This window comes from Propithecus coquereli, unplaced genomic scaffold, assembly GCF_000956105.1.
Source record: "Propithecus coquereli isolate 6110/MARCELLA unplaced genomic scaffold, Pcoq_1.0 Scaffold124, whole genome shotgun sequence".
NCBI lineage: Eukaryota > Metazoa > Chordata > Mammalia > Primates > Indriidae > Propithecus > Propithecus coquereli.
In genome coordinates, this window is record NW_012136525.1 from 2406323 (window position 1) to 2433448 (window position 27126).

At 54.1% G+C, this 27126-nt stretch overlaps 1 protein-coding gene across 1 annotated transcript; it reads right to left on the reverse strand.

Annotated features, from left to right (window-relative positions):
- Positions 1-26608, reverse strand: CLSTN3 (calsyntenin 3). The gene is made up of 18 exons (XM_012637921.1): positions 26251-26608; positions 23838-23960; positions 23195-23390; positions 21762-21970; positions 21339-21488; positions 20893-21078; positions 20150-20431; positions 19258-19370; positions 16617-16779; positions 15893-15946; positions 15035-15192; positions 14754-14902; positions 9205-9431; positions 8708-8878; positions 7726-7871; positions 7363-7498; positions 1133-1335; positions 1-925 (listed from the first exon to the last, which is right to left on the reverse strand). Exons 1-18 carry the CDS (start codon positions 26312-26314, stop codon positions 785-787), a joined length of 2871 nt encoding a protein of 956 aa, XP_012493375.1. The 5' UTR covers positions 26315-26608; the 3' UTR covers positions 1-784.
- Between the last annotated feature and the right edge of the window lie 518 nt (positions 26609-27126).

Genomic DNA, 27126 nt, shown 5'->3' on the forward strand with positions numbered 1-27126 from the left:
TTTTTTTCTGGTTGTTTTATTTGAAAACCCTAGGATATGTCCCCTCCCTCACCGCACCCCCACCCCACCCCTGCCCCAGGACATGACGATGCCACACGCACACACAAGGCCGTGAGCTGCACACAGGAACACAGGGGCTGCGCTCACGACAACATTGAAAAAATATACATTATATATAATACATCCGGGGCCCCCATTCCCCTCCGGTCCCCACAACCTAGCCACACCGTTCCCGGTCCCAGGGGAAGGGGTGGGGGCTGTGGGACCTTGGGATGCAAGGGGAGGAGGGGAAAGAGGACAGGAAGGCAGGAAAGGGGAAAGGTGGAGAAGCAGGGATCCCCAGAGTGAAGTGGAAACAGGCGGGGGGATCACAAGAGAAGCAGGGAGGGTCCGGCCAAGGGGGTGGGGTGGGAAGGGGAGAGTAGAGGTTGTCCCTCGATCCCACCCCAGCCCAGCCATTGCTACTGACGCCCCGAAGAGTGCGCGCTAAGGGGGCGGCTGCCGTGGGGGGCAGAAAGGGCAGCTGGAGTCGTCCAGCCCACTCTCCCACCCGGCTGGCGGCAGGGGCACCAGGGCTATGACAGCCCAGCAGTGAGGGCGGTGGGCAGGGGCGCAGGGGGCAGACTCCAGTGGGGCCCGCTGGGGTTTTGAAATTAAACGGTGAGTCCTAGTGAAGCACTCTCTCGTTCTTGGTCTCTCTTCTCTCAGAATGTCCTCCCTTTTCTGGGGGCGTCTCTGTCTCCCCAGGGCAGACTTCTCCCTCTGTGCAGGGAGGGCGTAGGCCTTAGTAGCGATGTGGGGGGGTCTCGATGATGCGCCTCTCGTCGCTGCTGGGGGAGTCAGCTGCCTCCGAGTCACTGCTGTCCTCATCCTCCTGCTGGCCACGGGCAGCCCCCGCCATGCTGGCCTGCCGATTCTGATAGGACTAGAGGCCCCGACAGGGAGGAGGCGGCTCAGCGGCCTCTTTGTGGAGCCACCCCTCCCTCTGTCCAGCACCCTCCTCCCCACCACCGCCCACCACAGCCCTGCTCAGAACCTTGGCCCAGGGCCGGCCCCTCCTTAGGGGTCCTATTGTGCACAGTACAGCTCAGTCTTGACCCTGTGGACCTCTCCGTCCCCCAGGGCCACTCACCTCCATGGGGTTCACGATGATGGTGAGAGCTGAGTCATCCCAGAAGAGGTCCGGGTCCTTGGGGTCACTGGAGGCCCCCGGGGGCCCGTCGGCCCCTGAGACGCGGCGGTGGAGGGAGTGGATGCGCACGAGGCCCAGGATGACCATGAGCACCAGGAAGCCCACGCACACCACGATGATGAGAGTCGCAGCACTTGGGACCACTGCGGGGGAGCGTGGTGGTCAGCGGGGGTGGCCAGGCACACCTGGGGGGACTCAGACACAGTGAGCGGGGCCTAGGGGAGAAGGCAGCCCAGGAGAGGGCGTCCCAGAGTAGGAGAGGGCAGGCCCAGGTGGTCTAGAAGAGGGGCACACCCTGAGGAACTGCAAGAGAAACAGACCCACCAGGAAGGCAGGAGACGAGACGGGGAGGGGAGCAGAGTGGCTGCTGCGAGGGCCAAAGGGACGTACAGAGGGAAGCAGATGTGCAAAGGGAGGCAAAGACAGCTGAGCAGAAAGCCTCCCAGCCCAGTGCTGTCACAAACAGCCCTATCCTCAGAGGACAGATGGCAAGCACTGGAATCGCACCTACCATTCTGCCTGTGCCTTCCCCAGAGACCACTCAGCCTAGGAAAGAGGTACCCAGTGTCCGGTGGGGCAAGGAGAGAGGCCACCAAACAGCTTGACTGCTGCAGGAGAAGCAGCTCCAAGCCTAACCTGGCTGCCAGGAAGGAGGTGCTGGCACCCAAGGGTGGGCACAGGCCCAAGGGGCAAGGAGCAGCCCCTCCACTTACCTACCTGGACTGAGCTCACGCCTGCTCCGAGACACCTCCCTTCTCCTGGTGGGCTCAGGGCTCCTGGCTGTCTGAGGCCCCCGCTCCTCCCAAATCTCCCCCTGAGCTGTACCTGCGTCCCCCTTGACCCTCCTGTGCCTCTGGCCCCGCAGCCTCACGCCCAGGCTCAGGGGGGCATGGAACCGGAAGGGCAGTGAGACAGAGAAGGGCACGTGCACCCTCACACGGACCTTTGAGCTGATGGTGGCAAAGCAGATGTGCGTGCACAGGCATATGCCCAAGAAGGCCATGCGGGCACACAGCTGGACAAAGCTCACGACACCCCATAACCGTGCCAGGCCTCTGCCGGCCCTCACGCCAGCCCACGCCAGCCACCTGGCAGCCTGCTCACACAGCGGGATTAAAGGGATGCATCTGAGGGTCTCCAGCAAGGCACGGTAGAGCCAAATGTGCAGCGTCACCCAGCTCCCCACCAGCTGGGCGGACAAGGTGACCCCCTGGAGCAAGACACAAACACTACAGATGTGGGCCGCGAGGGCCACAGAGCGCGCAGCCGCAAGCGCAGCCCTGCCCCACTCCTGCACACACGCACACAGCGCTCGGAAACACACTAGCAGGCAGAGCCGCAGGGCCCACAGCCCCAGGGACAGCAGGTGGAGGTAGAGGCCCCACACACGCACCCCCAGGCCCAGGCCCCTCACGGACAGCTGGGTCACTGCACCCCACATGTGTGCACACAGCAGCTCGACCCTGGGCAGTCCTGTGGCTGAGGGGCTATTCCACGTATGTGTGCCCCAGACACACAAGAGACCAGCAGTCACACAGCGAGCCCCTGGGGCCACACATACACACATGTATATTACCATACAGCCCAGTCCCAGATTTACCTATAGCCCGAGACTCACATGTCAAAGCAGAGAGTAGAGAAGCACACGGCCCAGGAGCCCACCACACACCCTGCTGCCAACTGTCCCACCCCGGCAGCCAGCACACTCGCTGCCACACACCCCAAGGCCAACCAGGTGTGTGGAAAGGCCCTGCCTGGGCAGGCCCGTCAGCCGCACACCTCCCTGAGGCCACCCTGATGGCTCTCTGCCAAGTCGGTCCCCATCCTGACCCGACCCATTGCCCACTTGGGGCCAGGCGCCAGTCAGAGCAGCCTCTGCCAGGGCAGGGCAGCAGGCTCCCTGGGCACTGGCTCCAAGGCGAAGATGGGCTGGCTGGATCGGTATTTCCCAACTGCCTGGGGTTAGTGGAGGAGGGAAGAAGGAGACAGAGCTGCCCTTTCTCCCCATCTGCGGGAAACAGTCTCTCCTACGTCTCCACATCCACAGACAAGACCCCACTGGCAGATGGCCCCGTGGCTAAGCCCAGGCTCTAGAAGGAGTGCGACCCCCCTCAGAGTAGAGGCCAAAGCAGGTGAACTCGCTCTATGCGCACAGCGATGACAAGCTAAAGCTTCTGGTTTGTGCCTTAATCGATGCAGGTTTCCCTCTGAGTCCCCGGCCTAATGAAGGAAATGACAAGTTGATTGCCAGGAGAATAAGAAATGACCACAAGAAAGACAAAATGCAGACATTCCATCTCTAGGCAAACAAGCCTGGTTAATTAGTTTAAGATGAGCCAGGAGGCCAGACAGATGGGAGCAATTTTTTAATCAGCTACAGACAAAAATCAAGAATTTAAAAAGTACAATCAACTTTTCTTGCTACATTAGATCTGAGCTGTTAACTCTGGCCTTGAATGACCTCCAGAGCCAGTATTAAGGGGTAATTTAGCTAATGGCCCATTTGATTGTAAGGACACTGTTGGAAGCCCTGTCCACAGCCCCGAATGGTGCCATCCGTATGAAGAGCCTCAGGAGAGACTTCTTTCTGCTCTCAGTCCCAGGGCTTCTCATGACATATCAGTTGCCTCCTATCATGTGACTTTCATAACTGTTCGAGTCCCCTTTTGATTTAGCTACAAAGATGCTCAGAGTCAAAATTCTGGCCCACTGTAGCAACTGCCTAGTGTCTCATAATACGCATTTTGTGAACTAGCTTTATTCCCTGGCTGCATCTTATTCTTCTTTCGTCATTATCCTTTCCTTCTTACTTCCTAATTCATTTTCGTTTTTATCCTATTGCATTGTAGGTCTTTGTGCAAAGCTTCAGATACTTGCAGGAAACAAAGCAGGGAAACGATTCCCAAATTTTGCTGCACATTGAAATCACGTGGGGATCTTTAAAAACCGCTGATCCCTGACTCCCACCCCCAGAAATTCTGACTTAGTTGGTATGGGCTGTAATTTGGGCGTCAAGAGTTTTTAAAGCTCCCCGGGTGATTCTGGTGGACGTGAAAGTTTAGGATGACTGGATAAATAATGTCTTCATCACCTTGTCTCACCCTTCTCAGACCTTGTTCTCCCTAACCATAAATGCCCCCAACAACCCACCCACCCCCAATTCTCTCATGCCCATCCTAAATCCCTTCTACCCTTCAAGGTCCAAGCTCAAGCTCTTATATGTGCCACAAAACCTTCCCTGACTGTTCCAGTTCACAGTGATCTCGAATTTCTGGTACACTCAGGAGCTTCAGAGAAATGAGCCTCCATCCCAGTGGACAAGATTGAACCTCTTACTGCGTCTGCATGTTTAGAGTAGTTTGATACTGTGAAATCATAATTCTGGTTTCTCTTGTGGGTTGGGAGGTGAAAGGGAGGGAACGCCTTGTGGAGTCAGGGAAGGCGTGGAAGGGGACTTATGAAGCGCATTGCCTTTGAGCTCAGGTGACGGCAATCACCAATGCCCTCAGGGCAGCTATGAACTCCGAGCCGACTCAGGCCAAAACAGAGGAAAGGCAGACTGTTGCTCTCAAGTGCATCTCAGAGGGAAGCTTGATGGGCACGGACATGAGCTCAGAACAAAGGATAGAGAGGCTGGGCTTCGCTGTGACGAGGGGAAGCAAGGGTGGCGTTACAAACACTGCTCCTCCATGGGGTGAGGGGTGAGGCTCGCTGCCAGCCAGGCCCAGCCAGGGCAGGAAGCTCTGGGGCAGTTAGAAGGACTCCCTCACCTGGGGCCTCATAGCAAAGAAAGTCAGGACGGAGAATCTGACCAGGCCCAGCAGCACTCACAGCTACCTTGACCCTAACCAGAGTAGCAGGACCCAGTGTCCAACCCAGAAAATGGTAAGTGAGATGATTCCCAAGGAAAGAACTGGAGAAAGAGCTAGGGAATCATGAGAAGAAAAAACATTTATATAGCCGGCCCCGAGAGTCTATTAAAAAAAAAAAAAAAAAGAAAGTTTAGTTTGCTAACCCGTTTCTACTGACTACATATTGTGTGAAGCTTCTTTGAACCTCTGCAACTTGGTTATGCCTTATACTCCCTCCTCAGCCTGACTTCCACCACTTTGCTGTAACAAATCACAGCAGAACACTTAAAAGGTCTCTGCAGTTGTTTTCAGAACAAGCAAGGAAGAAGAGAACCAGTCCCAGGAAAAAGAAAATACAAGAGACGGTGTAGGTGGTGACCACTGCATGGGGAGAGGAAAGCAGACTGAATCGCTGGGGGAACCGGGGGAGCTAGCCTCAGTCAAAAAAGCCCTGGGAAGCCCCTCAGGAGCTCCCCCAAATTAGGTGCAAATCTAAAGTAATGAGACTTTTTTTTTTTAAGCAGCAAACACACAGGGAGAGGGTGGAAGGCCATGGGTACTTCACAGACTCTAGAATCATGCTACCTGGATTTAAGTCCTAATACTTCCTAGCTGTGTGGCCTTGGGTAAAGTACTTGACCTCTCTGTGCCTCCATTTCCTTGCCTTTAAAGGGGATAATTTTGTTTGTTGTTTGTAATAGCTAAATGAGTATGTGTAAATCCCATCAGCATGGTGCCTGGCACAAAATGAGACCTCCATGTGTTCATATTCTCATTATTTCCATTACATATGTTGAAATGAGTGCTATACTTTCATACAGTGTTCAGAGACCATGAACTTCTTCCAAGAAAGCATTGGTGGAACTCCTTAGGGAACTGCCTTCAGAGCCTGTGACACGACCTTTTGACTTTTTTCAGAAGGGACAAATCTATAGCCTTTGACAGTGGGCTTAATATTTAAAAACTTTTAAAATGATATCCAGAGCCAACTCTGACAAAAGTGGATGATGAGTTGGGTAATACTGAAAGCAAGGTGTGTCCAAAAAGTAACAAAAATAAATACATCTCATAAATTGGCTTTGAAAGCAATTCTATAAAGGGATTCCAGAAATCATTTCAGCATCACTTTGCAGTTTTTAATAATGTGGGAGAATATTTGCTTTACAATATTAAGTGATGTTTACATCAGATTACAAAATAGTTTGATCACAACTTTGTAAAAAGAAAAAAAGGCATAGCAAAAAGACTGGAACGTAATATACCATATTAACAGTAGTTTCCTCTCTATGATGGAATTGTGGCTGATTTTTCTTTTTTTTACTTGTATTTTCTAGCTTTTCTACAATTAAGCAACTTTAAAGTGGAAAATAAAGGCTGGGTGCAGTGGCTCAAGCCTGTAATCCTAGCACTCTGGGAGGCTGAGGCAGGAGGATCACTTGAGCTCAGGAGTTCGAGACCAGCCTGATCAAGAAAGAGCAAGACCCCATCTCTATTAAAATTAGGAAAATTAGCCGGGCATGGTGGCGCACACCTGTAGTCCCAGTTAGTTACTCAGGAGGCTGAGGCAGGAGGATCACTTGAGCCCAGGAGTTTGAGGTTGCAGTGAGCTACGATGATGCCACTTTACTCTACGCAGAGTGACAGAGTGAGACTCTGTCTCAAAAAAATAAAAAAATAAAGTGGAAAACGAAAATTGTACCACTGGTAAAGGTCTATGGCCAGGGAACAAGATCACTGTGAAGGGCAGCACTCCAGCTGGATGTAACACTTTGCAAATTTGCATATTTTGTTTTAGAAATATTGTTATGACTTTACAGATAGCACATAATTACAATTACATGTGTAATAGTACCAACTCTCCCATTGAGGATAGGGACTATATGTATCCTATAATTCCTTTATATCATCTTAGGAGAGTACTAGTACACAGTAGGTGCTTAATAAATACTTGATAGCTTCACTACAGAGGATTCTTAGGTCCAGGGCTAATTTGATATTGTTTAGGGCTTGGGGGGTGCGGAGGGGGAGATGGGCAGCAGCAGGAATGGCAAAGACACCTAAACCCCACACTGACTTTACGATTCCAGGCATAAGCATCCCCTGCAATGACCCAAGGCTCACGTTCTTCACAAGGGAAAGTTAATGGCACAGAGGATCCAGGGATTGGTCCACAGCTGTCAGCTAAAGCAGGTAGCACAGGGATCAGAACCCACTGTTCGACCCCCGTGTCCCCTCCCAGGGTGGACGGGGAGGATGCCTATGCCCAGCCCATTCGCCTGCCACCACCCCTCCTGCCCAGCCCCTCCCAGCCTTACGTACTGGAGTTTCGGTGGGAGCTGGCCAGACTGTGTCCCGCCATCTCAGGGGGAGGCTGGTGACCACGATGCAGGAACTGCTGGGAGCTGAGCACGTGGCTGGGGTGGGCAACCCGGTTCATGCTGTGCAGGACGTTGACCTGGGCAGAGGGAGGGCTCCGTGGACACGCCCGATTCTCCCTAGGTCCTCCCCACCTCTCTAGAGCCCAGCTCCATCTCCTCACTGCTGCCCCCACCTTCTCCTCCTCCTCCACCCACCGTGCGGTCCGGCTCCCTCCATGCTGCCAGGTCCACTCGCCCCCCCAGCCCCACCCCCGCTCCTCGCCAGGGGCGGGTGGCTGTGCAAGGAAGGCGACTCTCTGGGTACCTCCACGATGAATTCATTGCTGGAGTAACGGCCATTCATCTCCGAGCAGGAAAGCCGGAATTTCCTGGCGTAGAGGGCAGCTCCATGTCGCAGCCGATACCGAGCCTGCCTCAGGATCTCCTCATACACGGTGATGCTCTCCACCCCTGGGGCCAAGCAAGCAGCTCAGTGAGGCTGGCCCGGGGCAGCAGCCTCTCCCATACTCCCACCAGCTGACCACACAAAGCTGTGGAGCGGCTCAGCCCCACCGTCCCCAGAGCTGTGACCTGGGCTCTCTGAGGAAGAGATGCTCCCTGCACCCCCACCTGCTCTGCCTGACTGGGGTGGACCGAGGCTCCCTCTCCTGCTCGGCCCCTCTCTAATGGCTCTGTGGCTTCTGGGTAGAAACAGAAAGAAGGAAATAAGGACATCCTGAAAGATAGAGTGAGGTGGCAAGCAGGAGGGAAACTGAGGCAGGGAAAATACAGGCGTCCTCAGGGAGGCCCTGGAAGGGGCTGGAGAGAGGAGGGAACTGGTTATACCCAAATTTTCCCTCGGGCATCCTCTGGAAACTACCAAATCTTCACTGCCCACTATTCATTAAGAAATGAGCACTTAAATTAAAGCCATGGTGTCACGTGAGATCAGTGAGCTGGAAGATAGAGAAGATGACCAGCGGCACAGCGAGGGGTTAGGAAGCTCAGCAGAGAGCTGGAGGTGGGGAGGGGAGAGCGAAGCCTGAGGGGAAACAGAAGCGGGGCCAGGCGGAGGGAGCGGGCTATGGAGAGGAGCAGGAAGGGAAACATTTGGAGCCTGACCCAGGCCTACCTCCCCCAGGGGCAGTCTGAAAGCCACAGGGTCTTCCAGGCTGGGAAGGGGCATGAGGGCCCTTGGCCACAGCCCTGGGCCTGGAAGGAGGGCCCTCTGGGTTTCCCAGGTGCTGGATCACAGTGAGGGTCGGTCACACACCCAAAAGCAGGACAGGCTCCCAGGCCCCACTGACCAGCAATGGTGAGGTAGGCAGACGTGTTGGTGAGCTCCAGCCCTCGCTGCTGCAAGGATGCCATGTCCAAGAGCAAGCCTTCCCGCTCGGGGTCGAGGTCATCCCCCACCAGAGAAATTTCACAGCCGTCCAGGTTGTGCACAATCTCATCCGACATGCGAGTGTCTGTCACTGTGTGGGGAGAGCCAGGGTCTGGGTGAGAGCTGAAGGGCTCGCTGAGGTTCTGTGACCCCGCCATCCCCTCATGGCCACTCCTCCTCCCCTACTAGGGTCATTCCTCAAGAGAAGTAAGCATCATTTTCAAGAACATCATTATGTGACAATTCCCTTCCACCTATGGCTTCCTGCTTGCTCTACTTCTTTAGGGTAAGTCGTTCTAGTCAAGCAAACACAGGCTGAAGTTGCTGTCCACCTCCAGCCCCAGGTTCCCTCCCTCATTGTGGCTCCAGACATTGGCCCCACCTCTCGATGATGTCGCTCCCCGGAGTCACCCTTACCTGTGCCCTGCCAACTCTCATCCTTTTTGGCCTCCACCTGGTGAGAAATGGAGCAAGTGATTTGAAGATCAGGGAACAAAGGGACCCCCTCGACTCCTTCAAAGTCCGCAGCTGGACGGGCAAAATGAGCAGTGCCACTCAGCAGGATCTGGGGGGCGTCAGGCTGAAGGACCACCACGTAGCCCTCCACTTCTGGGATGGAGACACAGGATTCTTCGCTGAAGCACCTGTGTGAGAAAGAAGTGAGGCCATTCATTTCCTCAACCCCAACACCCCCTCCCATAAAATCTATGTTCTGTTTCATTCCTCTGGGCCTCCACCTCCACAACGGAGCACCCACGTCAGGGGTGGGGGAAGGAGGAATGGAGGGTAGCGTCTCTGCACCCCAACCCCCACAGCAAATTTGCAGGGGAACATATCCTTTCCTGGTAGGATGTCACTGCAGGAAAAGGTCAGAGACAGAAGGTCAGGTAATCCCAACCTCTGAGGCTGATCACAATGCCCTACCCCAGGATTATGGAACATCTACAGATTCTATTTTAATGAAAAATAAAACAAATTGAACTGACAAAAATGTATACACACACAGTTCTTTACTCAGGAGTTAAAAAATGCATGGCGTCAGTACAATATCTGGCGGATCTGTGCCAAAAATATCCAACAATAAGCCAGGCACGGTGGCAAGTTCCAGCTACTTGGGGCCTGAAGTAGGAGGATCACTTTGAGCTCAGGAGTTCAAGACCATCCTGGGCAACAGAGCAAGACACCACCTCAAAAACAAAAAAATATCTAACAATAAAAGTAGAGTGAGGGGTATCTATCAAACAATGTCCCCCTCCTTGGTGTATCTTCCAGTCCTTTCAACATCACAGAAACGCACTGTGGAAGGTGAGATTATCTAACCACCTTGGACCTAGATCCACTTGCCATGAAGCCTGACCGATCAGGGTGCCAAGGACAAACCATCCCAAGAAGACTCAGCCAAGTCAAACCAACAACAGCACCGACGCTCAGGAACGGCACTCTCACCATCATCCCTAAGCCCTACCCTTGGCCAAGAATGACACCTAACGATCACATTGCACTTGCCAATTTATGACACATTTTGCCCTTGTTATTTCATTATAACCTTATTTCAGTGCTGTAGAACAGGGATAAGAAACCAAAGTTGTTCTGTGTCCTACTTTATTTTTAAAAAAAAAAAAAGAAGAAGAAACTAAAGCTCTTAGATCAAGCCATACAAGTAATATATCTGAGAGTCAAGACTTAAACCCACTTTGGGAGGCCGAGACTGGAGGATCACTTGAGGCCAGGAATTGGAGACCAGCCTGGGCAACATAGTGAGACGCTGTCTCTACAAAAAATTTTAAAATGAGCCAGGCATGGTGGCGCATGCCTGTAGTCCCAGCTACTCAGGAGGCTGAGGCAGGAGGACTGCTTGAGCCCAGGAATTCAAGATTATAGTGAGCTACAATCATGCCAGCCTGGGCAACAGAGCAAGACCATCTTAAAAAAAAAAAAAAACAACTTAAACTCATTCTTCTCGTTCCTAGTCCACTGATCTTTCCACTAAGCCACAGCCACCATCTGGGGCCCAGGTTTGCACCAGGGAAATTTATGTATGAAGAAGACCCCCTTGAACAGTGTTCACAAGGGAGTCGGTAAGTCTGGAGCAGGACTCTGGTCCACGTGCTTGTGCACATTGAAATGATTTTGCTGAGAGACTGTTAGTATTGGCGTTACTGAGCATGCCCAGCTTGACTGCTGGAGCAAAATGGAGAAGGTGTGACCTTAGGGGGAATGACAAGCGCAGAGCCCCTGAAGTTCCAATTCCCACAAGGTGCTGAGTCCCTGTGCCACGTGGAGCAGCAGGGCCTGTCGCAATCTGCACTGTCATCCAGACAGGCCTAGACCAAAGCCTCTGGGGAAGCAATCCCAGCCGATCCCAGGAGCACAGGCTCCAGCGGACATCCCCCGCCATGAGCAACGCTGTGCTGCTGCTCCGGGGGACCCCAAGGCGAAGAGGAGGCGTCCCTGACCCCCGGCACTGATGCTCTGGCGGAGAGATTAGATACCATACACAAACACTGAACAAGCCAGAGATGGTCACCACCACTGAGTCAGACAAACAAAAACCCAGGAGAGTTCAGAGGAGGAGGAAATTGTCTCGGCTAGGATGGGAGTTGGATGTTTGGAAAAAGAAGGTGGGAGTGATCAGGAAAAGTAGCAACTGAGGTAGCCTCGAAGGAGGGTAGGAGTCCACCTAGCAGAGGGTGACAGTAGAGTGGATGGTGAGGCGCTTGCTAAGGAGAGTTAGAGGAGCACGAGGCCGGAATGGCCAGCAGGAGCCAGACGTTAAGGACTTTGAATGCCATGGTGAGAGCCAGCATTTCATTCAGCAGGTGGAGGAAGCCATGGACACCTTCACAGGGAAATGTGATGATGAAATCTCTGACTTAAGATCATTCCCCCAGCCTCAGGGCGGAGGGTGAATGAAGTCAGAGACTAGAGATAGGTCGGCTAGTTAGGGGCAGCAGGCCAGGTGAGAGGTAAGGAGAGCGTGGGCTACAGCGATGACAGCAGAAAAGGAGAAATAGGAGACAGATTCCAGGCACCCCGCACAGAGGCAGCATCCAGACGACCTGGCATGGAGGATAAGGGCAGGGAGGACGCAAAGATGACTCAGAGGTTTCAAGCGTGGTGACTACAAGAACAGAGATGCCACTACAGAAAGAGAGAATTCAGGGGAGCGACCGGTTTGGGCATTGCAGTTGATTATTTCAGCATTAGCTCATTTGCTTGAGGCGCTAGCAGAACTTCCAGATGGAGGTTACGGCAAGCAGGTAGGAGGTCAAGAGCTGTGGAAAGAGGACAAAGCCAGAGGAAAAGACGTAGTATCCGTCTGTTCAGGGGTCAATGCCATGAGCAGATGGGCTTTCCAAGAAAGAAATTTAAAAAATAAAAAAAAACTTTTAGGAAAACCTGCATTTAGGCATTGACCAAATAGTTGCATAAATCTAGCTGTAAATGGACAGGGGTGGAAGAACTGAGAAATGGAAGCTCGGGAAGCCAGCCCACGGAAAAGGGCAAGGACATGCATCAGGGAAAGCAGGGAGCTGCGACATATCTGTCTCTCTGTGGCACACATGCACACACGTACACACGTGCGCACACACATCCCTCAGGGAAGCGTTAGGGTAGCACCGACCGTGTGGCAGCCCTAGAAATGAGAGGAGAGCTGTCTTTCTTAATCTCCTAAAGAAAACATCGAGGCCCCTTCCCTCTAGTAAAGGACCAGGGGCAGGTTCCAAGCCCTTGGATAAGCCTCTATCCTGGGCATGAAAGCGGCGGAATTCAGATGCGCCAGTCAGCAAAGAGGATGTCCCCTGTGGGACTGCCCTCGCAGGGCTCCACCCTAGGCCAAGAAACGGGGCCCTGCTTCTGACAGGGCTCCTGAGCACACTGGAGGGGACAAAGCCATGCCTTGGTTTCTGAGGGCTTAAGCCCCTCACAACTGAATGGCAGCCCTTTAGCATCTAGAGTTCCGACTAAAGCATGGGGAGCAGTGCACACTGGGCACCCACCTGGGCCCAGGTGACCTCATCTGCCTGTGACCTTCAGCTGCGCACCATGACCATACCACAGACCAGCAGCCCAAGGCCCAAAAGCCACAGCCTCTGCCTGTCACAGCTCTAACTGTGAGGCCTGATAATCACGTCCAGACACTGTGTAGGGTGCAGAGCCCTCTCCTCTCCAAACCCTCCTCTCCCAGGATGGGACCAGTCAGTGATGTTTCTCTCCATATAGCCTCTGAAGAAACTGAGGCAGAGTAAGGGAGAGGGGTAACAAGACTAGAACATAGAAATTCTGACTTCCAAATCCTGTAATCCACCCACTAGATGGCAGGACCTCCTAAAAACTGTCCCATAAACCATAATAGGGGTTCATATAATATTAAATACTAAATGCCTTCATATAATAACGGCCAATTATTTATGGAACACTCTGCTAGGCATTTGATCTGGATTATATCATTAAGTTATCATAACAATTGCATGAGTTAGACTCTATTGTTATCCCTGCTCCGTAGCATTTGCCCAGTGCTAAACGCTAGCAATAGCTGGGCGAGGTGGCTCAGGCCTGTAATCCCAGCACTCTGGGAGGCCAAGGCGGGATGATCACTTGAGGTCAGGAGTTCAAGACCAGCCTGAGCAAGAGTGAGACCACCATCCCTACTAAAAAGAGAAAAAATTAGCCAGGCCTGGTGGTGTATGCCTGTAGTCCCAGCTACTAGGGAGGCTGAGGCAGGAGGATCGCTTGAGCCCAGGAGTTTGAGGTTGCCATGAGCTAGGCTGACGCCACAGCACTCTAGCCTGGGCAACAGAGTGAGACTCTGTCTCAAAAAAAAAAAAAAAAAAAAGCTAGCAATAGACATTATGTCCTTAACTATTATGTCTTCAATTAATCTGTATTTTTAAACACATAATATATAAACCTTGAAATAATCTATATTATTTCTTTTTTTTTTGAAACAGAGTCTCACTCTACTGCCCTGAGTAGAGTGCCGTGGCATCAGTCTGGCTCACGGCAACCTCAAACTCCTGGGCTCAAGCGAGCCTCCTGCTTCAGCCTCCCGAGTAGCTGGGACTACAGGCATGCGCCACCATGCCCGACTAATTTTTTCTATATATTTTTAGTTGTCCCATTAATTTCTTTCTATTTTTAGTGGAGACGGGGTCTCGCACTTGCTCAGGCTGGTCTCGAACTCCTGAGCTCAAGCGATCCGCCTGCCTCGGCCTCCCAGAGTGCTAGGATTACAGGCGTAAGCCACCGCACCCGGCCTATATTATTTCTTTTAAGTAATACAAAATAATTCACTTAAAATTCAGTGGTCTGTAAACTTTTTCTATGAAGGACCAGGTACTAAATATTTTCGGCTTTGGGGGCCACACAGTCTCTGTCCCAGCTACTCAGTTCTGCCATGAAAGTGTGAAAGAAGCCAAAGACAATATGCAAATGAGTGGGCACTGCTGTGTCTCAATAAAGCTTTATTTATAAAAACAGGCAGCTGGCCAGGTGTGGCCTGGGACCCTAGGTTGCCAACCCTTAGTCCTAGATCATCGTATTTGACCCTGCAAGAACTTGGGGAAGCAAGATTAAAACAGGGTAAGCAACCAGAGCTCATTATTTGCCCAAGATCATCCAGGCAATTCGGATTGAGTCAGAATTAACACCAGGTCTCCCAGCTCCCAATCCTCTCTGTCCCACTTTACATATCAGCATAGAGAAGATCAAAACCCAAAAATCCTGGAAGTGTGCCTTGGTGCAAAGAACAACGAATTAGTTACTGAGACATCTGAGTCTAGCCCAGGTTCTTCTACCAGTATTGCCGTGTGACCTTCAGTGGTCAACCGTCCTCTCTGGGGGCCCAATCTGCCCATCCACGAAATGAGGGAGGCGTGCCTAGTCCTAGGTGACATCTTAGTTCAAGAAGTTGTGACAATGTCTGGCTCTGCTCTATGATTTGTCCAGCCCCACCCAACACTCACTTGACGGCAGTGGTGAGGCGCAGGGGCCTGACGCCGGGCGTGGCAAAGCGCAGAGTGTTCATGTAAGCCACATGCTGCAGGGCATGGTTGAAGGTCTCCACATCATCCCCCTCCAGGGTGAGCAGGGACTGCGAGGGGTTCACGTGGACCTGGGCCCCAGACACAGACACAGCTGACGGCAGGGCCACGAGGTGAGAGAGGGAGTAAAGGTAGAGACGTGGGGCAGGGGTGAGGGGCAAGGGGCATGCCAGGAAGGAGAGGGCTAGGGGACGGGGCTATACCTTCATGCCTTTGCCCAGGCTCTCGAAATCCCTATAGTCCAGCCCCTCCCGACATGCATAGAGGCACTCGATGACCTCGCGGCTCTCCAGGCGACCTGAGCGCACGCTGAAACCAGCCAGGTAGCCATGGAAGTAGTGGTGGATCGGCAAAGGGTCTCCTAGGGCAGGAACACAGGAGCGGGACTGGAGGTGAGAGGTGAGAGGAGAGGAGGACGGAACAAGGACGGGGGGCTGAGAGAAGGGGGAAAGAGAGAAAGAGCAGAAAGGTTGAGAAAGAAAATGAAAAAGAGAAATGCGGAAACCAGAAAAAGGAAAAAAGAGATAAGAGGTAAGAGAAGTGAGGATGAAGAGGAGGTTGCAGAAGGGAGCGAGATGAGACAAAAAAGACACAAAAAAGCCAGGGGCAGAAGGCTGAAAAACAGAAGCACAAAAATGAGAGAGGCATCCAGCAGAGGGAGAAAGAGAAGGAAACCAGGACCTTTCCTTTGGGGAGGAAAGAGGAGAAACCAGGAGGAAAGGGGGAGGCTGCAAGAAAGGGCGTCCGTACAGTGACATGCAAGGAGACCCGGATGAACGTGAGCGAGCTTCGCAGACGCACTGATCTTCCCTCCTGCGTGTCTGACTCCTGCCACTTCCCTCTGCCATGTGGACAGGCAGCAGGAGAAGCCCTTACTTCAGCTGCGGGCAGGAACAGACACCCAGAACCCAGCCAATACTGTCTGTATTTCTCAGAGGCTCTGCCCCCTGGTGGCACAACAAGCAGCAACTAGCCTGGATGGGTCTGGGTTGCACGAGGGAGCACAGAACCAGCAGTTGAGGCGAGAACTCTCTGGTCTCCAGTTCTCACATGCAGAGTACCTTGTGTGGTGTCTGTACTGTTGTCTCCTTTTTCTTTCTCTTTGTTCTTCTCCTCTGGGGACAAAAAACAAAAAATCAGGAAAAAACACACACACACACACACAAAAAGTAGCAGTGAGCTCAGGGTTGTGGGGACAGATTGACAAAGAGGAAGGAATAAGTTTTCCTCTCATCCCATGAGTCTTGCCATGCCCAAGTAGGACTTGCAACTTCTCAGCTGAGTCCCAGCCCCCCTGTTGTCATGCCCCAATCCCTCCAGCCTCTATAACAGACAAACCCCCAAATATGACACCACCACCACCGCCCCCCACACACACACCTGCTCACAGAAGGAAAAAATGAAAGAAATGGCTTCAAAGTTGGAAGACTGATAACGCTCTGAAAGGTTACTATCCTCCCGCAGGGGAGTGGGCTGTGGAAACCATCATCGCTTTGATGGAACAAAGTGGGAATCGACTGACATTGTGTTATAGAAAGAGATTTGGGGGACACCTGAGAAGTTAATTCTCCCAGATCAGAAGTGATGACCTGCTAGATGGGCGGGAGATGTGGGAAGCCGTGGTCCCCTCCAGTGGAGACCCTCAGAGTCACCCTGCCCAACCACAGGGAGACGTGTGGTGGCGTCAGCTGCCGGGGTCAGGCTGCCCTGGCTCCTCACCAGCCTGCCTCCCTTTCCCAGTCCTAAACCACTGGAGTCTTCCCTGAGAAGCTCAGAGGGACTTACCGGTCCAGCAGGCCCCAATCATGAGAGCAGGTTCCCTTCGGGGCGGGTGGATGAGGCCATTGTCATGGATGAGGGCAGGGTCGAAGGAGATGCCATCGGCATAGAGTGTGACCGTGGGGAACTCGAGGTTCAGAGCATAGTGGTGCCACTCATCATCACAGACCTGGGGGGCAGAGTAAGGACCGGAGCCTCTGAGATACTTCCTCTCCAAGCAGCTCTCCCAGGCACTGCGCCACCTCCGGAGATGGGGCACAGCCCCCCATGTTCCCAGTTCTGCCAACAGGGCTGACTAGTGAACTGCTGCCCACCCAGCTCAAGGAATAACGCCCTTGTCCAAAGTCTATCGGGCAACCAATATAGTACAAAAAATCCCACTCTTCGGGTAAATCTTGAAAGCTATAACTATTCCTAAGAGGAGTAACACACTATGTCATGAATAAATTTTTCCAAAAAATTATGTAGTATGTATATATGTATGTATGTATGGCCTGGGAACCTCTAGGGTAGTTTCTAACCCAACAGGAACCACTAAAACAAATATCACTTCCCTTTGCAGTTTCTCCCAGGGTCAGGCAAGATGGGGGGCGGTCAGAGGAAGGAGGGGTAGAGAGTCCTCTCCCTTATCAAATTCCAAATGTTGGGGTCTCTCAAGGCTCGACCTAGACCCTCTTCCCTTTCCTCTCTGCGCTCTCTCCTAGGAGTTACCTCATCTGTTCCCATTCATTGATACCAAATTTATGCCAATAACTCCAAAATCTACATCTCTAGCTCAGGACTCTCCTCTGAATGCTGGTCTCTCCCCTTGGATGTCTCGCAAGTGTCTCAAATTCAACAAGTGTGAGATGGAAGACCATGCCCCTTCCAGCTCCCTCAGTTTTCCCTGGCGAATAGGAATGTTCCATCACCCATCCAGTCGCTCCAGTGGATGATGCGGAGGCATCTTTGATCCTTCCCTTTCCCTCCTCCTCCACACCCAGTCCATCGGCAGGTGCTGTCGATCCCAGGTCCAAACAGAACCACAGCTGTGGGTTTGTGTGCAGGTCTCTCCACCTCCATTGCCACACCCCAGTCAAGTGGCCAACCCCTACCGTGTGGGCTGCTGCAACCATCCCGTCTACTTCCACTCTTATGTCTCTTCAACACATTCCTCCCACAGCTGCCAAAGGGATCTTGCTAAAATGTCAATCTGATCAGGTCATGCCCCTGCTTTAAACCCTTCAAAATAGTCTTCTCATCTCTCATAGGACAAAAATCTGACCCCAGCCGACAAAGACCACTGTATAGCCACTCACTGCCGTCTCTCCAACCTCATCTCCAGTCTTGTCGTCTCTACCCCAACTTCACTGGCCTTTCCGTGCTTGGAATGTGCCAAGCTCTTTCCTGCCTCGGGGCCTTTGCATCTGCTCTACCCTCTGCCTGGGCACTTCCCACTCTCTCCCACAGCAGCTATTTCTCATCCTTTAGGACTAAGCTTAAATGTCACCTCAGTCAGGCCATCGCTGAGCATCCCATCTAAGGTGAATTCTCTCCTCCTTGCCTCCCCCAGTCTCGACTCCATTCCCTCACTTGCTTCTTTCAGAGCATTTATCACATGTATATTTTTACACATCTAATTACTTCGTAAAGTTCTATCTCCCCAACTAAACGTAAGCTCAGTGAAGGCAAAGATTTTGTTCCATTGATTGTGCCCCGCAGAACCTAGCGGAACGCAGGGGCTTAGCTGGTACTCAGTACATACTTGTTGAATAAATGAGCGTGAATTAAAGAGAAATAGAAAGGGCGCTGTTCCCAATATTAGCACTTGGGGGGGAGACCAAGAAGCGGCCAGTGGCAGATCATCTCCACAAACAGGAAAGCCTCTGTAGACGGCCCTCGATTATCCAGTTTGTGAATTTTCTAGTCACTTATTTCCCTTTCTCTCTCTTCTTCCTGCCTTTTTTTCAAAAAGCCATTTGCTTACTCAGCCACTCCACCAGGACTTGCAAGAAAAACAGAAGACGGAAACTCAGATTAGTCCTCAGTGGTCCTTGCGGTCAGCTTGGAGAATAAATAATGAGGAGGCTGCAACTGTTGGCTCCAGAGGGGCTTTTAAATATTTCGTCCATTTTTATTCATCCCTTCACAATCATGGCTGATAATAGTGAAAATTAACATATACAGAGTGCTTTTCAGTCTACAAGGGTCTCTTATATCATTTAATCCTACAACAACCCTGGGATGTAGAATTCTTTCTATCCCTATTTATTAGGTAAAAAAAAAAAACTGAAGTTTAGAAATAAACTTGCTAGCAAGTTCCACTTGCAGGATTCAAACCCAATCTGTGTGGCTTGGAATGACGTACTGTCTTGACTACAACCGGCTAACTGCCTGCGAGTCGGGGATGTGGACCGCTAAGGTTCTAGATAAGAAAGATAAAATAAAACAAGGGGGAAAGATGTGCAGTCGGGTTTGGTGCCAGCGGTCATTTGGAGTGCTTTCTGCAGGGACCAGCCCTGGAGAAAGAGAACAACGGAGCTGGGGGTAGAACAGTCAGCGCTGAAGGTGGGGAAGGAAAGACGGGGCAAGGGGCAACCCAGAAAGTGCCACGCCCTGCCCTGGGCCCATCCTTCCCTACGAGTTAGTCACAGCCACCCGGCCTCACCTGCTCCAGCTTCCAGAGGAACTTGACCGGACGGGCACTCTCAAGCAGGGGCCAGTAGAGGAAGGCGATCCTGCAGCCGTGGACGGTCAGTGAGTAGTGGGAGAAGCCGTCCTCTGAGGGGAGAGGATTGGGACGGGGTCATGTGCAGAGCAGCGGGAAGGACGGGACGTTGGATTCTTTTAATCCTCTCGCATGTGCTCGCGCTCTCTCTCTCTCTCTCTCTCTCTCTCTCTCTCTCTCTGTCTCACACACACATACACACACACACACACACAAACCAGTCCAAATAATAACTCAGGCTTCTCTGGCACGCTGGCCGGCTGAGGAGGACACTGGCCAGCCTGCTCCCACCCAGCTCTTCGTTGGTTCTTTGCTTAATACATCATGGGTGGCAACCCTTTTCAGGTCAAGAAAAATGAGGTCAGAGAAGTGGCTAGAAAGGAAAGAGCAGGTTGAGGCTGAGCCCTCCCTAGAGGGAAGAGAAGTCCTTGGAGATGGAGCCAATCAGCCCGCAGAGGAGGAGGACAGGATGAAGAGAAGGGAAGGCACGGGGCCCACCATTGCTCAGCCTTGCACACCGCCATGGAGAGGCTCTGATGGGAGTAGACGTGGGGAGCAGCCTACTACATGGTGAGGTGCAGGGGGGCTGACCAGCAAACTGCAAATGAGAATGGCAGCGGGGAGTCCCATTGCACTCTGAGAGCAATAGGACCTCGACATGTCACGTTGGGGATAAATCGCAGAATTTCAGGGAGTGTCAAACCTAGCACTGGCGTCCCACAAGTGAAGAGAGGGGACGTGACCTATCCACAGTCACACACTGGACAGTGGCAGAGATGGGACACAAAGCCCACTTCCCACTCTCAGGCTAGTGCCCTGAGGGGAGGCTCACCATTCTGGACAGTGTTACACACGATGGTTTCCTCTTCCTTCTTGCCCTTGTTGGGAGTTACGCCGTGCTTCATCCAGAAGGACAGGGTGAAGTGGTCGCTGAGGCTGCCCTGGGGCCCAGAGCCCAGCCCAGCTGGGCCACCCAAGGGCACCTGTACAGCCTGGGTGCCATTGAACCAGTAGATCAGGCTGCTATCCTGGCTGTAGTGCACCGAGAGCCCTGCTGTCCAGTTGGCATTGGGGCCAGGCATGGGCAACAGATCCACTTCCCCAGTGGCAGCACCTGCAGGAGCCCCAGGGGGCCTAAGTGTCAGAGCCGAGAGGCAGCAGATGGGAAATGCGCAGGAGGCAGGGAGAGAGGGACGGACGGGAAAGGATTTCCTACAGCTCATCTCACTGCCTCTTGTGGCCATTCAAAGACAAGAGAGGGATGGACTTGGACTTTCTTCTAGAAATATCGCTCCAGTTAACTCAACCCATTCTCCCACTCTCCGTCTCCCCCTACAATTGTTCCATAATGTATCTGGTGACTGGTGCTACAATTGCGCATTTTTGCCGAGGACATATCCACCTGCCCTTTGGGCCACAAGTGCTAACCACATGCCACAACCCGTGTGGATAATACGTCTGTGGATGGCAGAGAGATGTAAGGCAGGGTCTTGGGAAAAGGGCAGAGGAGGTTGGGGCAGGGGCTGAGTGGGAAGGGACAGGCCTGAGGGAGTGTTGGGGGAGGGGCGCACCCACCACAGAGTTTCCGCAGTGCCCGCTCTGAGTAGTTGTCACGGTCACAGCCCTTGGCCACATGGCTGGTCTGCAGCTCTATGGTGGCCTGGATATTCCAGAGTGGTTCATCACAGGTCTCCAGGCGGATACCAGGGAACAAAGCCAAACTCCCAGCGCCTGGTGCATACTCGATCCTTTTGTTCCAGCCTGCAGGGGTGAGGTAGAGAGGGCAAGGCGGGTGGGGGAGAAAAGGATGAAGCTGCGTTCCCCTATCCATTCTCCCTATACGACGCCCTCTGACCATCTTGGCCTCCTAGGAAAATGATCTGGCCGAGGTAGATAGCTACAAGCCTTCCCCAAATATCCCCCGTACCCCTAGCTAGCCCCCGTAATTGTCAGAAGGGACAAAAAGAGAGACCAAGGTGAAAGAAGATTCACAAGATGGGCCACAGAGCTGAACTCCTCACCTTGCCAGCTGGGTTTACAGGTGGGCTTCACCTGGATCTCCACCTCGGCGTCGTCTGCCGCCCGCTTCTTCCCACAATCATAAGCTGTCACCGTAAACTTGTAGAGCCTCTCGCCGCTGTACTGCAGCTTCTCTGTGTTCTCGATGTTCCCTGGGCAGGGGGTGGCAGGACATCAAGAGTCAGGAGCACTGGAGAAAGCCCAGGGAAGCGAAGGGAGGATTTGGGAGCTGACCGGGCAGCAGGTGGGTTGGGAAGGAAGCAGGAGGCTGGGAAGAAGGCATCTGGGAGCAAAAGGCTCCACGTCTAGGAAGGAGGTGAAACGAGGGTCTGAGGGGCAGACACGGACAGGGCGGCCCGGGGTGGTCCTGAGGGATGTGGGTGCACAAGGCCTGGGCAGCTGCGGGAGGCGGGGGCTGGACTCACCATCATTGTCAATGAGGAAGGGGGTGTTGGGCGTGAGGATCTCGTAGTAGCAGATCTGGCTGTACTGGGGGGAGCAGTCGCCGTCGATGGCTTCCACACGCAGGATGCGGTCATACAGCTTCCCCTCTGTCACCGCGGCGCGGTACAGCCGCTCCACAAACACCGGGGCAAACTCATTCACATCATTGACCCGCACATGCACGGTAGCCCTGCACATGCCAGAGTGGGACGAGGACGAGGACGCGTCAGCCGGCCTCAGTATGACACACAGATACACCGAAACACCGAGAGAGGCGCGCGTAGGAATCCCGACAGGGCCCGAAGCGGAAGGAGCCCGTCTATCCCTCAGACAGGGCAGTCAGCACCTCAGTCCCGCCCGCAGGGCACCAGGCAAGGGAGAGGGCCCAAGGAAGGGTGACTGGTGAGGGCATGAGGACCAAGCCCTAGGGGACAGCAGGAGCTGATTTGATGGCTTTTGTACAGAATGCCATGGGTTCGGGTTAGGGGGATGGCAGGTCCCTCCTTCACGACCGTCAGATGCAATGGATAATCGAGGAAGATGCAGAGTAAAAGCCTGATTAAAGCCAGCCATGAGAAGGGAGACGGCATTCGGACGAAAGTCATCCGACACACCTAAGTAGTGCACGTGAGCTGTGTGCTGCCCTCCGAACATGTGAGTGACGTGTACGTGTCAGGGGGGCCCCTCCCTCTCCTCCACCCTCCAGGGCAAGCAGAGCTGGGTCTGGGCCCTTCGTCCCAAGTCCTGCCCCTAGCCAAAATCCAGGCTCCCAGGGCCCAGAGGCCAGGGTCCTATCTCCAAAGGGGAAACTGAGTCACAAAGAGCATTTCTGTCTCTAGTGCCCCTTATGGCCCAGCCCTGAGCCTCTATCATGCTACAACCATCCCCCCTACCCACCCTCACCTAGAGCCTCGTGTGTGTGTGTGTGTGTGTGTGTGTGTGTGTGTGTGTGTCAGGATCGTGGGGGGGGTACACTGCAAATAGAGGGAGGGGGCAGGTGAAAGGGATCTGGGCGCGTGCTGAATGTGTCCATCCTCTTCCTCATCACAACTCCCATGCACTGCGCCCTGTGCCGTGTGGCAGGCACTGTGGTGCGTGCTTTTAACGCAAATCGTCTCCTTTAATCTTCACAGCGACCTCATGAAGCAGGTATCATCGCTGTCTCCATTTCACAGACAAGGGAAAGCAGGTCCAGAAAGGCTAAGGTGCCCAAGGTCACAGAGGCAGAGCCAGGATTAGATCCCACTGAACTCTACTATGTGTTTCTGTCACCTTGACTGCAGGTCCCTAAATCCTAGGAACAGCAGGGGGCGGGTGGATATCCAATGCCGCCATGGACACAGGATGGTGAGGGGCTTGGGAGCAGGGAGGAGGGCCCTGCGGCACATGGGGCAGGGGACAAGGACCTCCTCACTTGTGGGACTTCTTGGTGTTGGCCCCGTCGGGGCCCTCGCCGCAGTCGTAGGCCTGGATGGTGAAGGTGTGCTCCTTCTGGGCCTCGCAGTCCACAGGCTCCTTGGCCCGGATCAGCCCCTCTCCCGTCGCCTTATCCAGGATCACGGCCTCAAAGGGCACCCCAGACCCATGGAGCCGGAAGCCGCAGATCTCACCTGGCCAAGGGTGCGGGGAGGAATAAGGCTCCTGTGCCACCTGCCGCATCTCCTTCCCTCCAGCGGCCACCCCACCTGGGGCCAGCTCCGCCTCTCCCCCCAAAACCCCTGTCCCTTCTCCTGCAGGCACAAAAGCATTAACTATCAAACGTACAACTCCAACCCAGCTTCCCTGAGCAGCAACCTCTCAGAGCTTCCAGGCCTGAGATCTGGCAAAACCCTGATGTGTTTAACCCCTGCCTGCCACATCCTTCTCTCTGGCATCTGTGGCTCAATCTCCAGTCTTCAGTGGAGCCCATTCCCTGCCTTGAGCCCAATTTTCTACTTTCCAACGGCCACGTCCCCACTTTCTCAGTGCTCCCAGGACCTGCCCTCCATCCCTGCTATCAGCCCTCCACCTACTTTTCTCTTACCTTCCCTGCCTGGCCGACCCTCACCCCCAATTACCTGCATAGCGCAAGGGGGCATCCTTATCCAAGGCAAAGAGTGGTGGGTTCAGCAGGACTGTGTTGTCATTCTCCATGACGATGCCCTGGTATTCTGCCTCGATCCATGGCTTATGCTTATTGGCTGGCCCCGCCCCAGGAAGAAGAGAGGAAGCACCTGTGAGCAGGACCGCCACTGGCTAGACAGTCACACCCAGCACCATCACCCTTTCCATCCCTGCAGGAGCACCTCGCAGGAGGGAGGGATGAGAACAAGAAATCCACTACTAAGGGAGTCCATGGGTCTGCAGGAGGTCCCAGCCTTCTCCTATAGCAGGATAGATGGTTTCCATGGCAACAGCCTGCCCTGAGGAAAAGAGGACCACTCTCTCCCCTGGAACCATAGTGGGGTGCATGGAGAATCTTCCTTAGGGACTTCATGTGCTGGAGAATGGAGACTGGGAACTCAGGGAGCATTAGGGGATGTCAGAAGGGATAGGTTAAGGGCAGAGTCGAAACTAGAAAAAGAAGATCTAGAAGTTTCCTGAGATCCTAATTGTTTATCCTCCTCCCCATCCCATTTCTGCACTTCTTCCAGCGAAGCCCCAATCTAAGGCCATTCCCTCAGAGCAGAGGAAGAGGAAGAGGAGAGAGTAGAGAAGAGCAGATATATAGGACAGAGGGAGGGGGACAGAGAGGGGCAGGGATGGAGCAGAGGAATCAACGCCAAACGACTGGACCCAGCAGAGCCGACATCCTGAGGGATTAAAGAGCTGGCCTAGAAACACGACCAATCCATTCCCTGCTTCCCGCCCCCACACCCAAGAGACCACATTCAAAACCAGCACATTTCTGTGTCCTCTGCAAGGCCACTAAACCCCACACCCCCTGAACCCCACTATATACACAGATTTTTGCCTTAATCCCAAATCTTGTCTACCGCACCCCTCCCCTTCAGCCGCCAGCCCATTTGGGCTGGATGTGGGACCCACTCGGACTCCGGATCTCCCCGTCTCCTCCCCAGGCCCAATGTCCCTCTAGCCTGGTGAGGGGCTGCGGGGCAGCACAGCACGTTCCCCAATTCCACATCAGCCCAGCCCCAACCTCCACTGCTGGCTCCATCTAATCCCACCGTGCCCACACCCAGGCTCCCCAAGCACATCCATGACAGCATCAGAGGGAAACTGAGTCACCAAAGGGCACCTCACCCCCAGTATCTCATGAGGAGCAAGAAATCCTGACGTCCACCCTGCCCTCCAGTCACAGCCCACGAGCCTGGCATCTAAGGCTTCACTCCTGACGACCACCAAGACCCCTTCCCCAGTGGCTGCGGAGAGAGCCACAAGATGGTGCACAGGAGGCAGCACAGGAAGTGGCAGGAGGCTGAGGACCAGGCTGAGGTCAGAGACTGAGGTGGGAGCCCCAGCCAGCTGCGGATAGAGGGCAGGGCCGGGCACCTGCTCCATGGCTCGCCCCCACGCCCCTGCTTCCAGCCGGGATCTCTGAGCCTCTGCCTCCCCACTCCTGTCCCCTCGGCCCCTTCTGTCTCTCTGGGTCCATTCCCTTTCACACACTCCTGGGTTTCCTGTCTCTTCCTTGGCTCTCCCCGTCCCTACCCACTTCTCATCTTTTTTCCTGATTTTCCTCTCATGCCTCCCTGTTTTCCAGCCTCCACCTTTACCCTCTCCCGTCCCCCTCACCCCCTCCCACGCCTCACCTCCCAGCTTCCCCTTCTCAGCTTGCCCTCTCACCACTTCTTTAGCGCCCCCCACACACCCACTTCTGCCCTTTCCTGCCTAGCTCCACCGTCTCCACCTACCTGAGCCCTCTGCCCCAAGCCCTTCCTCCCTTCCTCCCCCTGGCAGCCTCGCCCAGCTGAATTTATCTGCTATCTGCCAGAGAGGGCAGCTCCGGTAACCCACAGCCCAGCTGATGCAGGCATGAGGGTATGAATGCAGAGGAACACGAAAAACATACGTGCTCCGAATTGCTGACCGCAATGAACAGTTTCTCCCCAGGATGGGATGGAGACGAACCAGACGCATCTGCCACACACGCTTAGCACGAGCCACCCGGGTGGAAACGGAGAACCACTGAGAGACGTACATCACTCCCTCAGGCGCTAGTCCTTCTGAGACCCCAGATAGCTACCAGGGTGGAGGAATTGGGGGAGGGGGGAGACAGAGACCCCAGAACAGAAGCAAGATGACCGACAAGAGAAGCACATGGGTAGGATGGACCAGAGAGGAGGATGCGGCCAGCGGGGAGTGAGGGAGAGCAGAATGGAGCAGAGCTGGGAAAGGATGGGAAGGCGGACCACCGAAAGAGGAAGGGATCACCTGTCATGTGCCAGGCAGCCCCAACACCTCGTTCTACCCCTACGCCAGTCCTCTGCCCGGTCCCTCTTCCAGAGCCGCCACCCCCACCTCGCTCACCTTTGTTACCGGAGCAGGACGGGAGCAGGGAGGCCAGCAAGAGGGGCAGCAGCGGGAGCGCCATGGCGCGGAGCGGGGCAGGGCAGGGCCGGCGACCCTCTGCCCCGGGAGCCTCGAGCCCGCTTATTCCACCCTGGGGTGGGGGTGGGGGGTCGCAGGGGTTTTCCGAGGAGAGGAGGGAAGGCGGAGGACAGCAGGGCGGTGACAGAAAGGAGCCTGCTGCCCACACTAGTCCGCAGAGCAGACGCGGGCAGATCCCGGTCTGGGTGACCGAGCCGGGGACTTGCAGGGGCTCCCGGTTCCCTCCGAACCCAGCGTCTTCACTCTCACTCCCACCCCATCCCCGCTACTGCAGGATGACGTCAGCACAGCCCGGCAAGCATTGACGGGGCCGCTGGCCAATCAGGGGGCTGGGTGGGCCAGGTGCCGCAGGGGGGCAGGGAGCCAATGGGACTGGGGGCGAGGGGCGGGAGAGTGTTAGGGCTTTTTCCCCTGACTGCAATTTGGGGGAGCAGAGGAACTGCGGGGGCCGGGGAGGAAGCCGGAGAGCCACAGAGGGGGTGGGAAATAAGAGGGACATTGGGAGAATGGAGAAGCTAGAAGCCAGGGGGCGGGCAGGGGAGACGTCAGTGGGGACCTGAGGGCGGGGAGGAGAGGCAGTATCCACGTCACCCCGCCCCCCGACTCTGCATTAGCCTCTTTTTACAGCCCATTCCATCAGCAAGCCCCTGCTGCGTGCCTTCTGGGAGCTGTGAAGTAAAACCCTCAGTCTGAGAAATCCTGGCATTTCAGTGCCCAGCCCAGGTCTCTGAGGAAGTCAAAGGACGGTCAACAGGGCCATGGGAGGGCTCTGGGACTGGAGAAAGGGTGATATTT

Coding starts and splice junctions, on each gene's coding strand:
- CLSTN3 (XM_012637921.1), bottom strand. CDS start 26,314: ATGGCGCTCCCGCTGCTGCCCCTCTTGCTGGCCTCCCTGCTCCCGTCC. Junction 21,489..21,761: donor CTTCCTCATTGACAATGATG/GTGAGTCCAGCC, acceptor CCCCCTGCCCAG/GGAACATCGAGAACACAGAG. Junction 9,432..14,753: donor CGCCTCACCACTGCCGTCAA/GTGAGTGTTGGG, acceptor TTTCTCACACAG/GTGCTTCAGCGAAGAATCCT.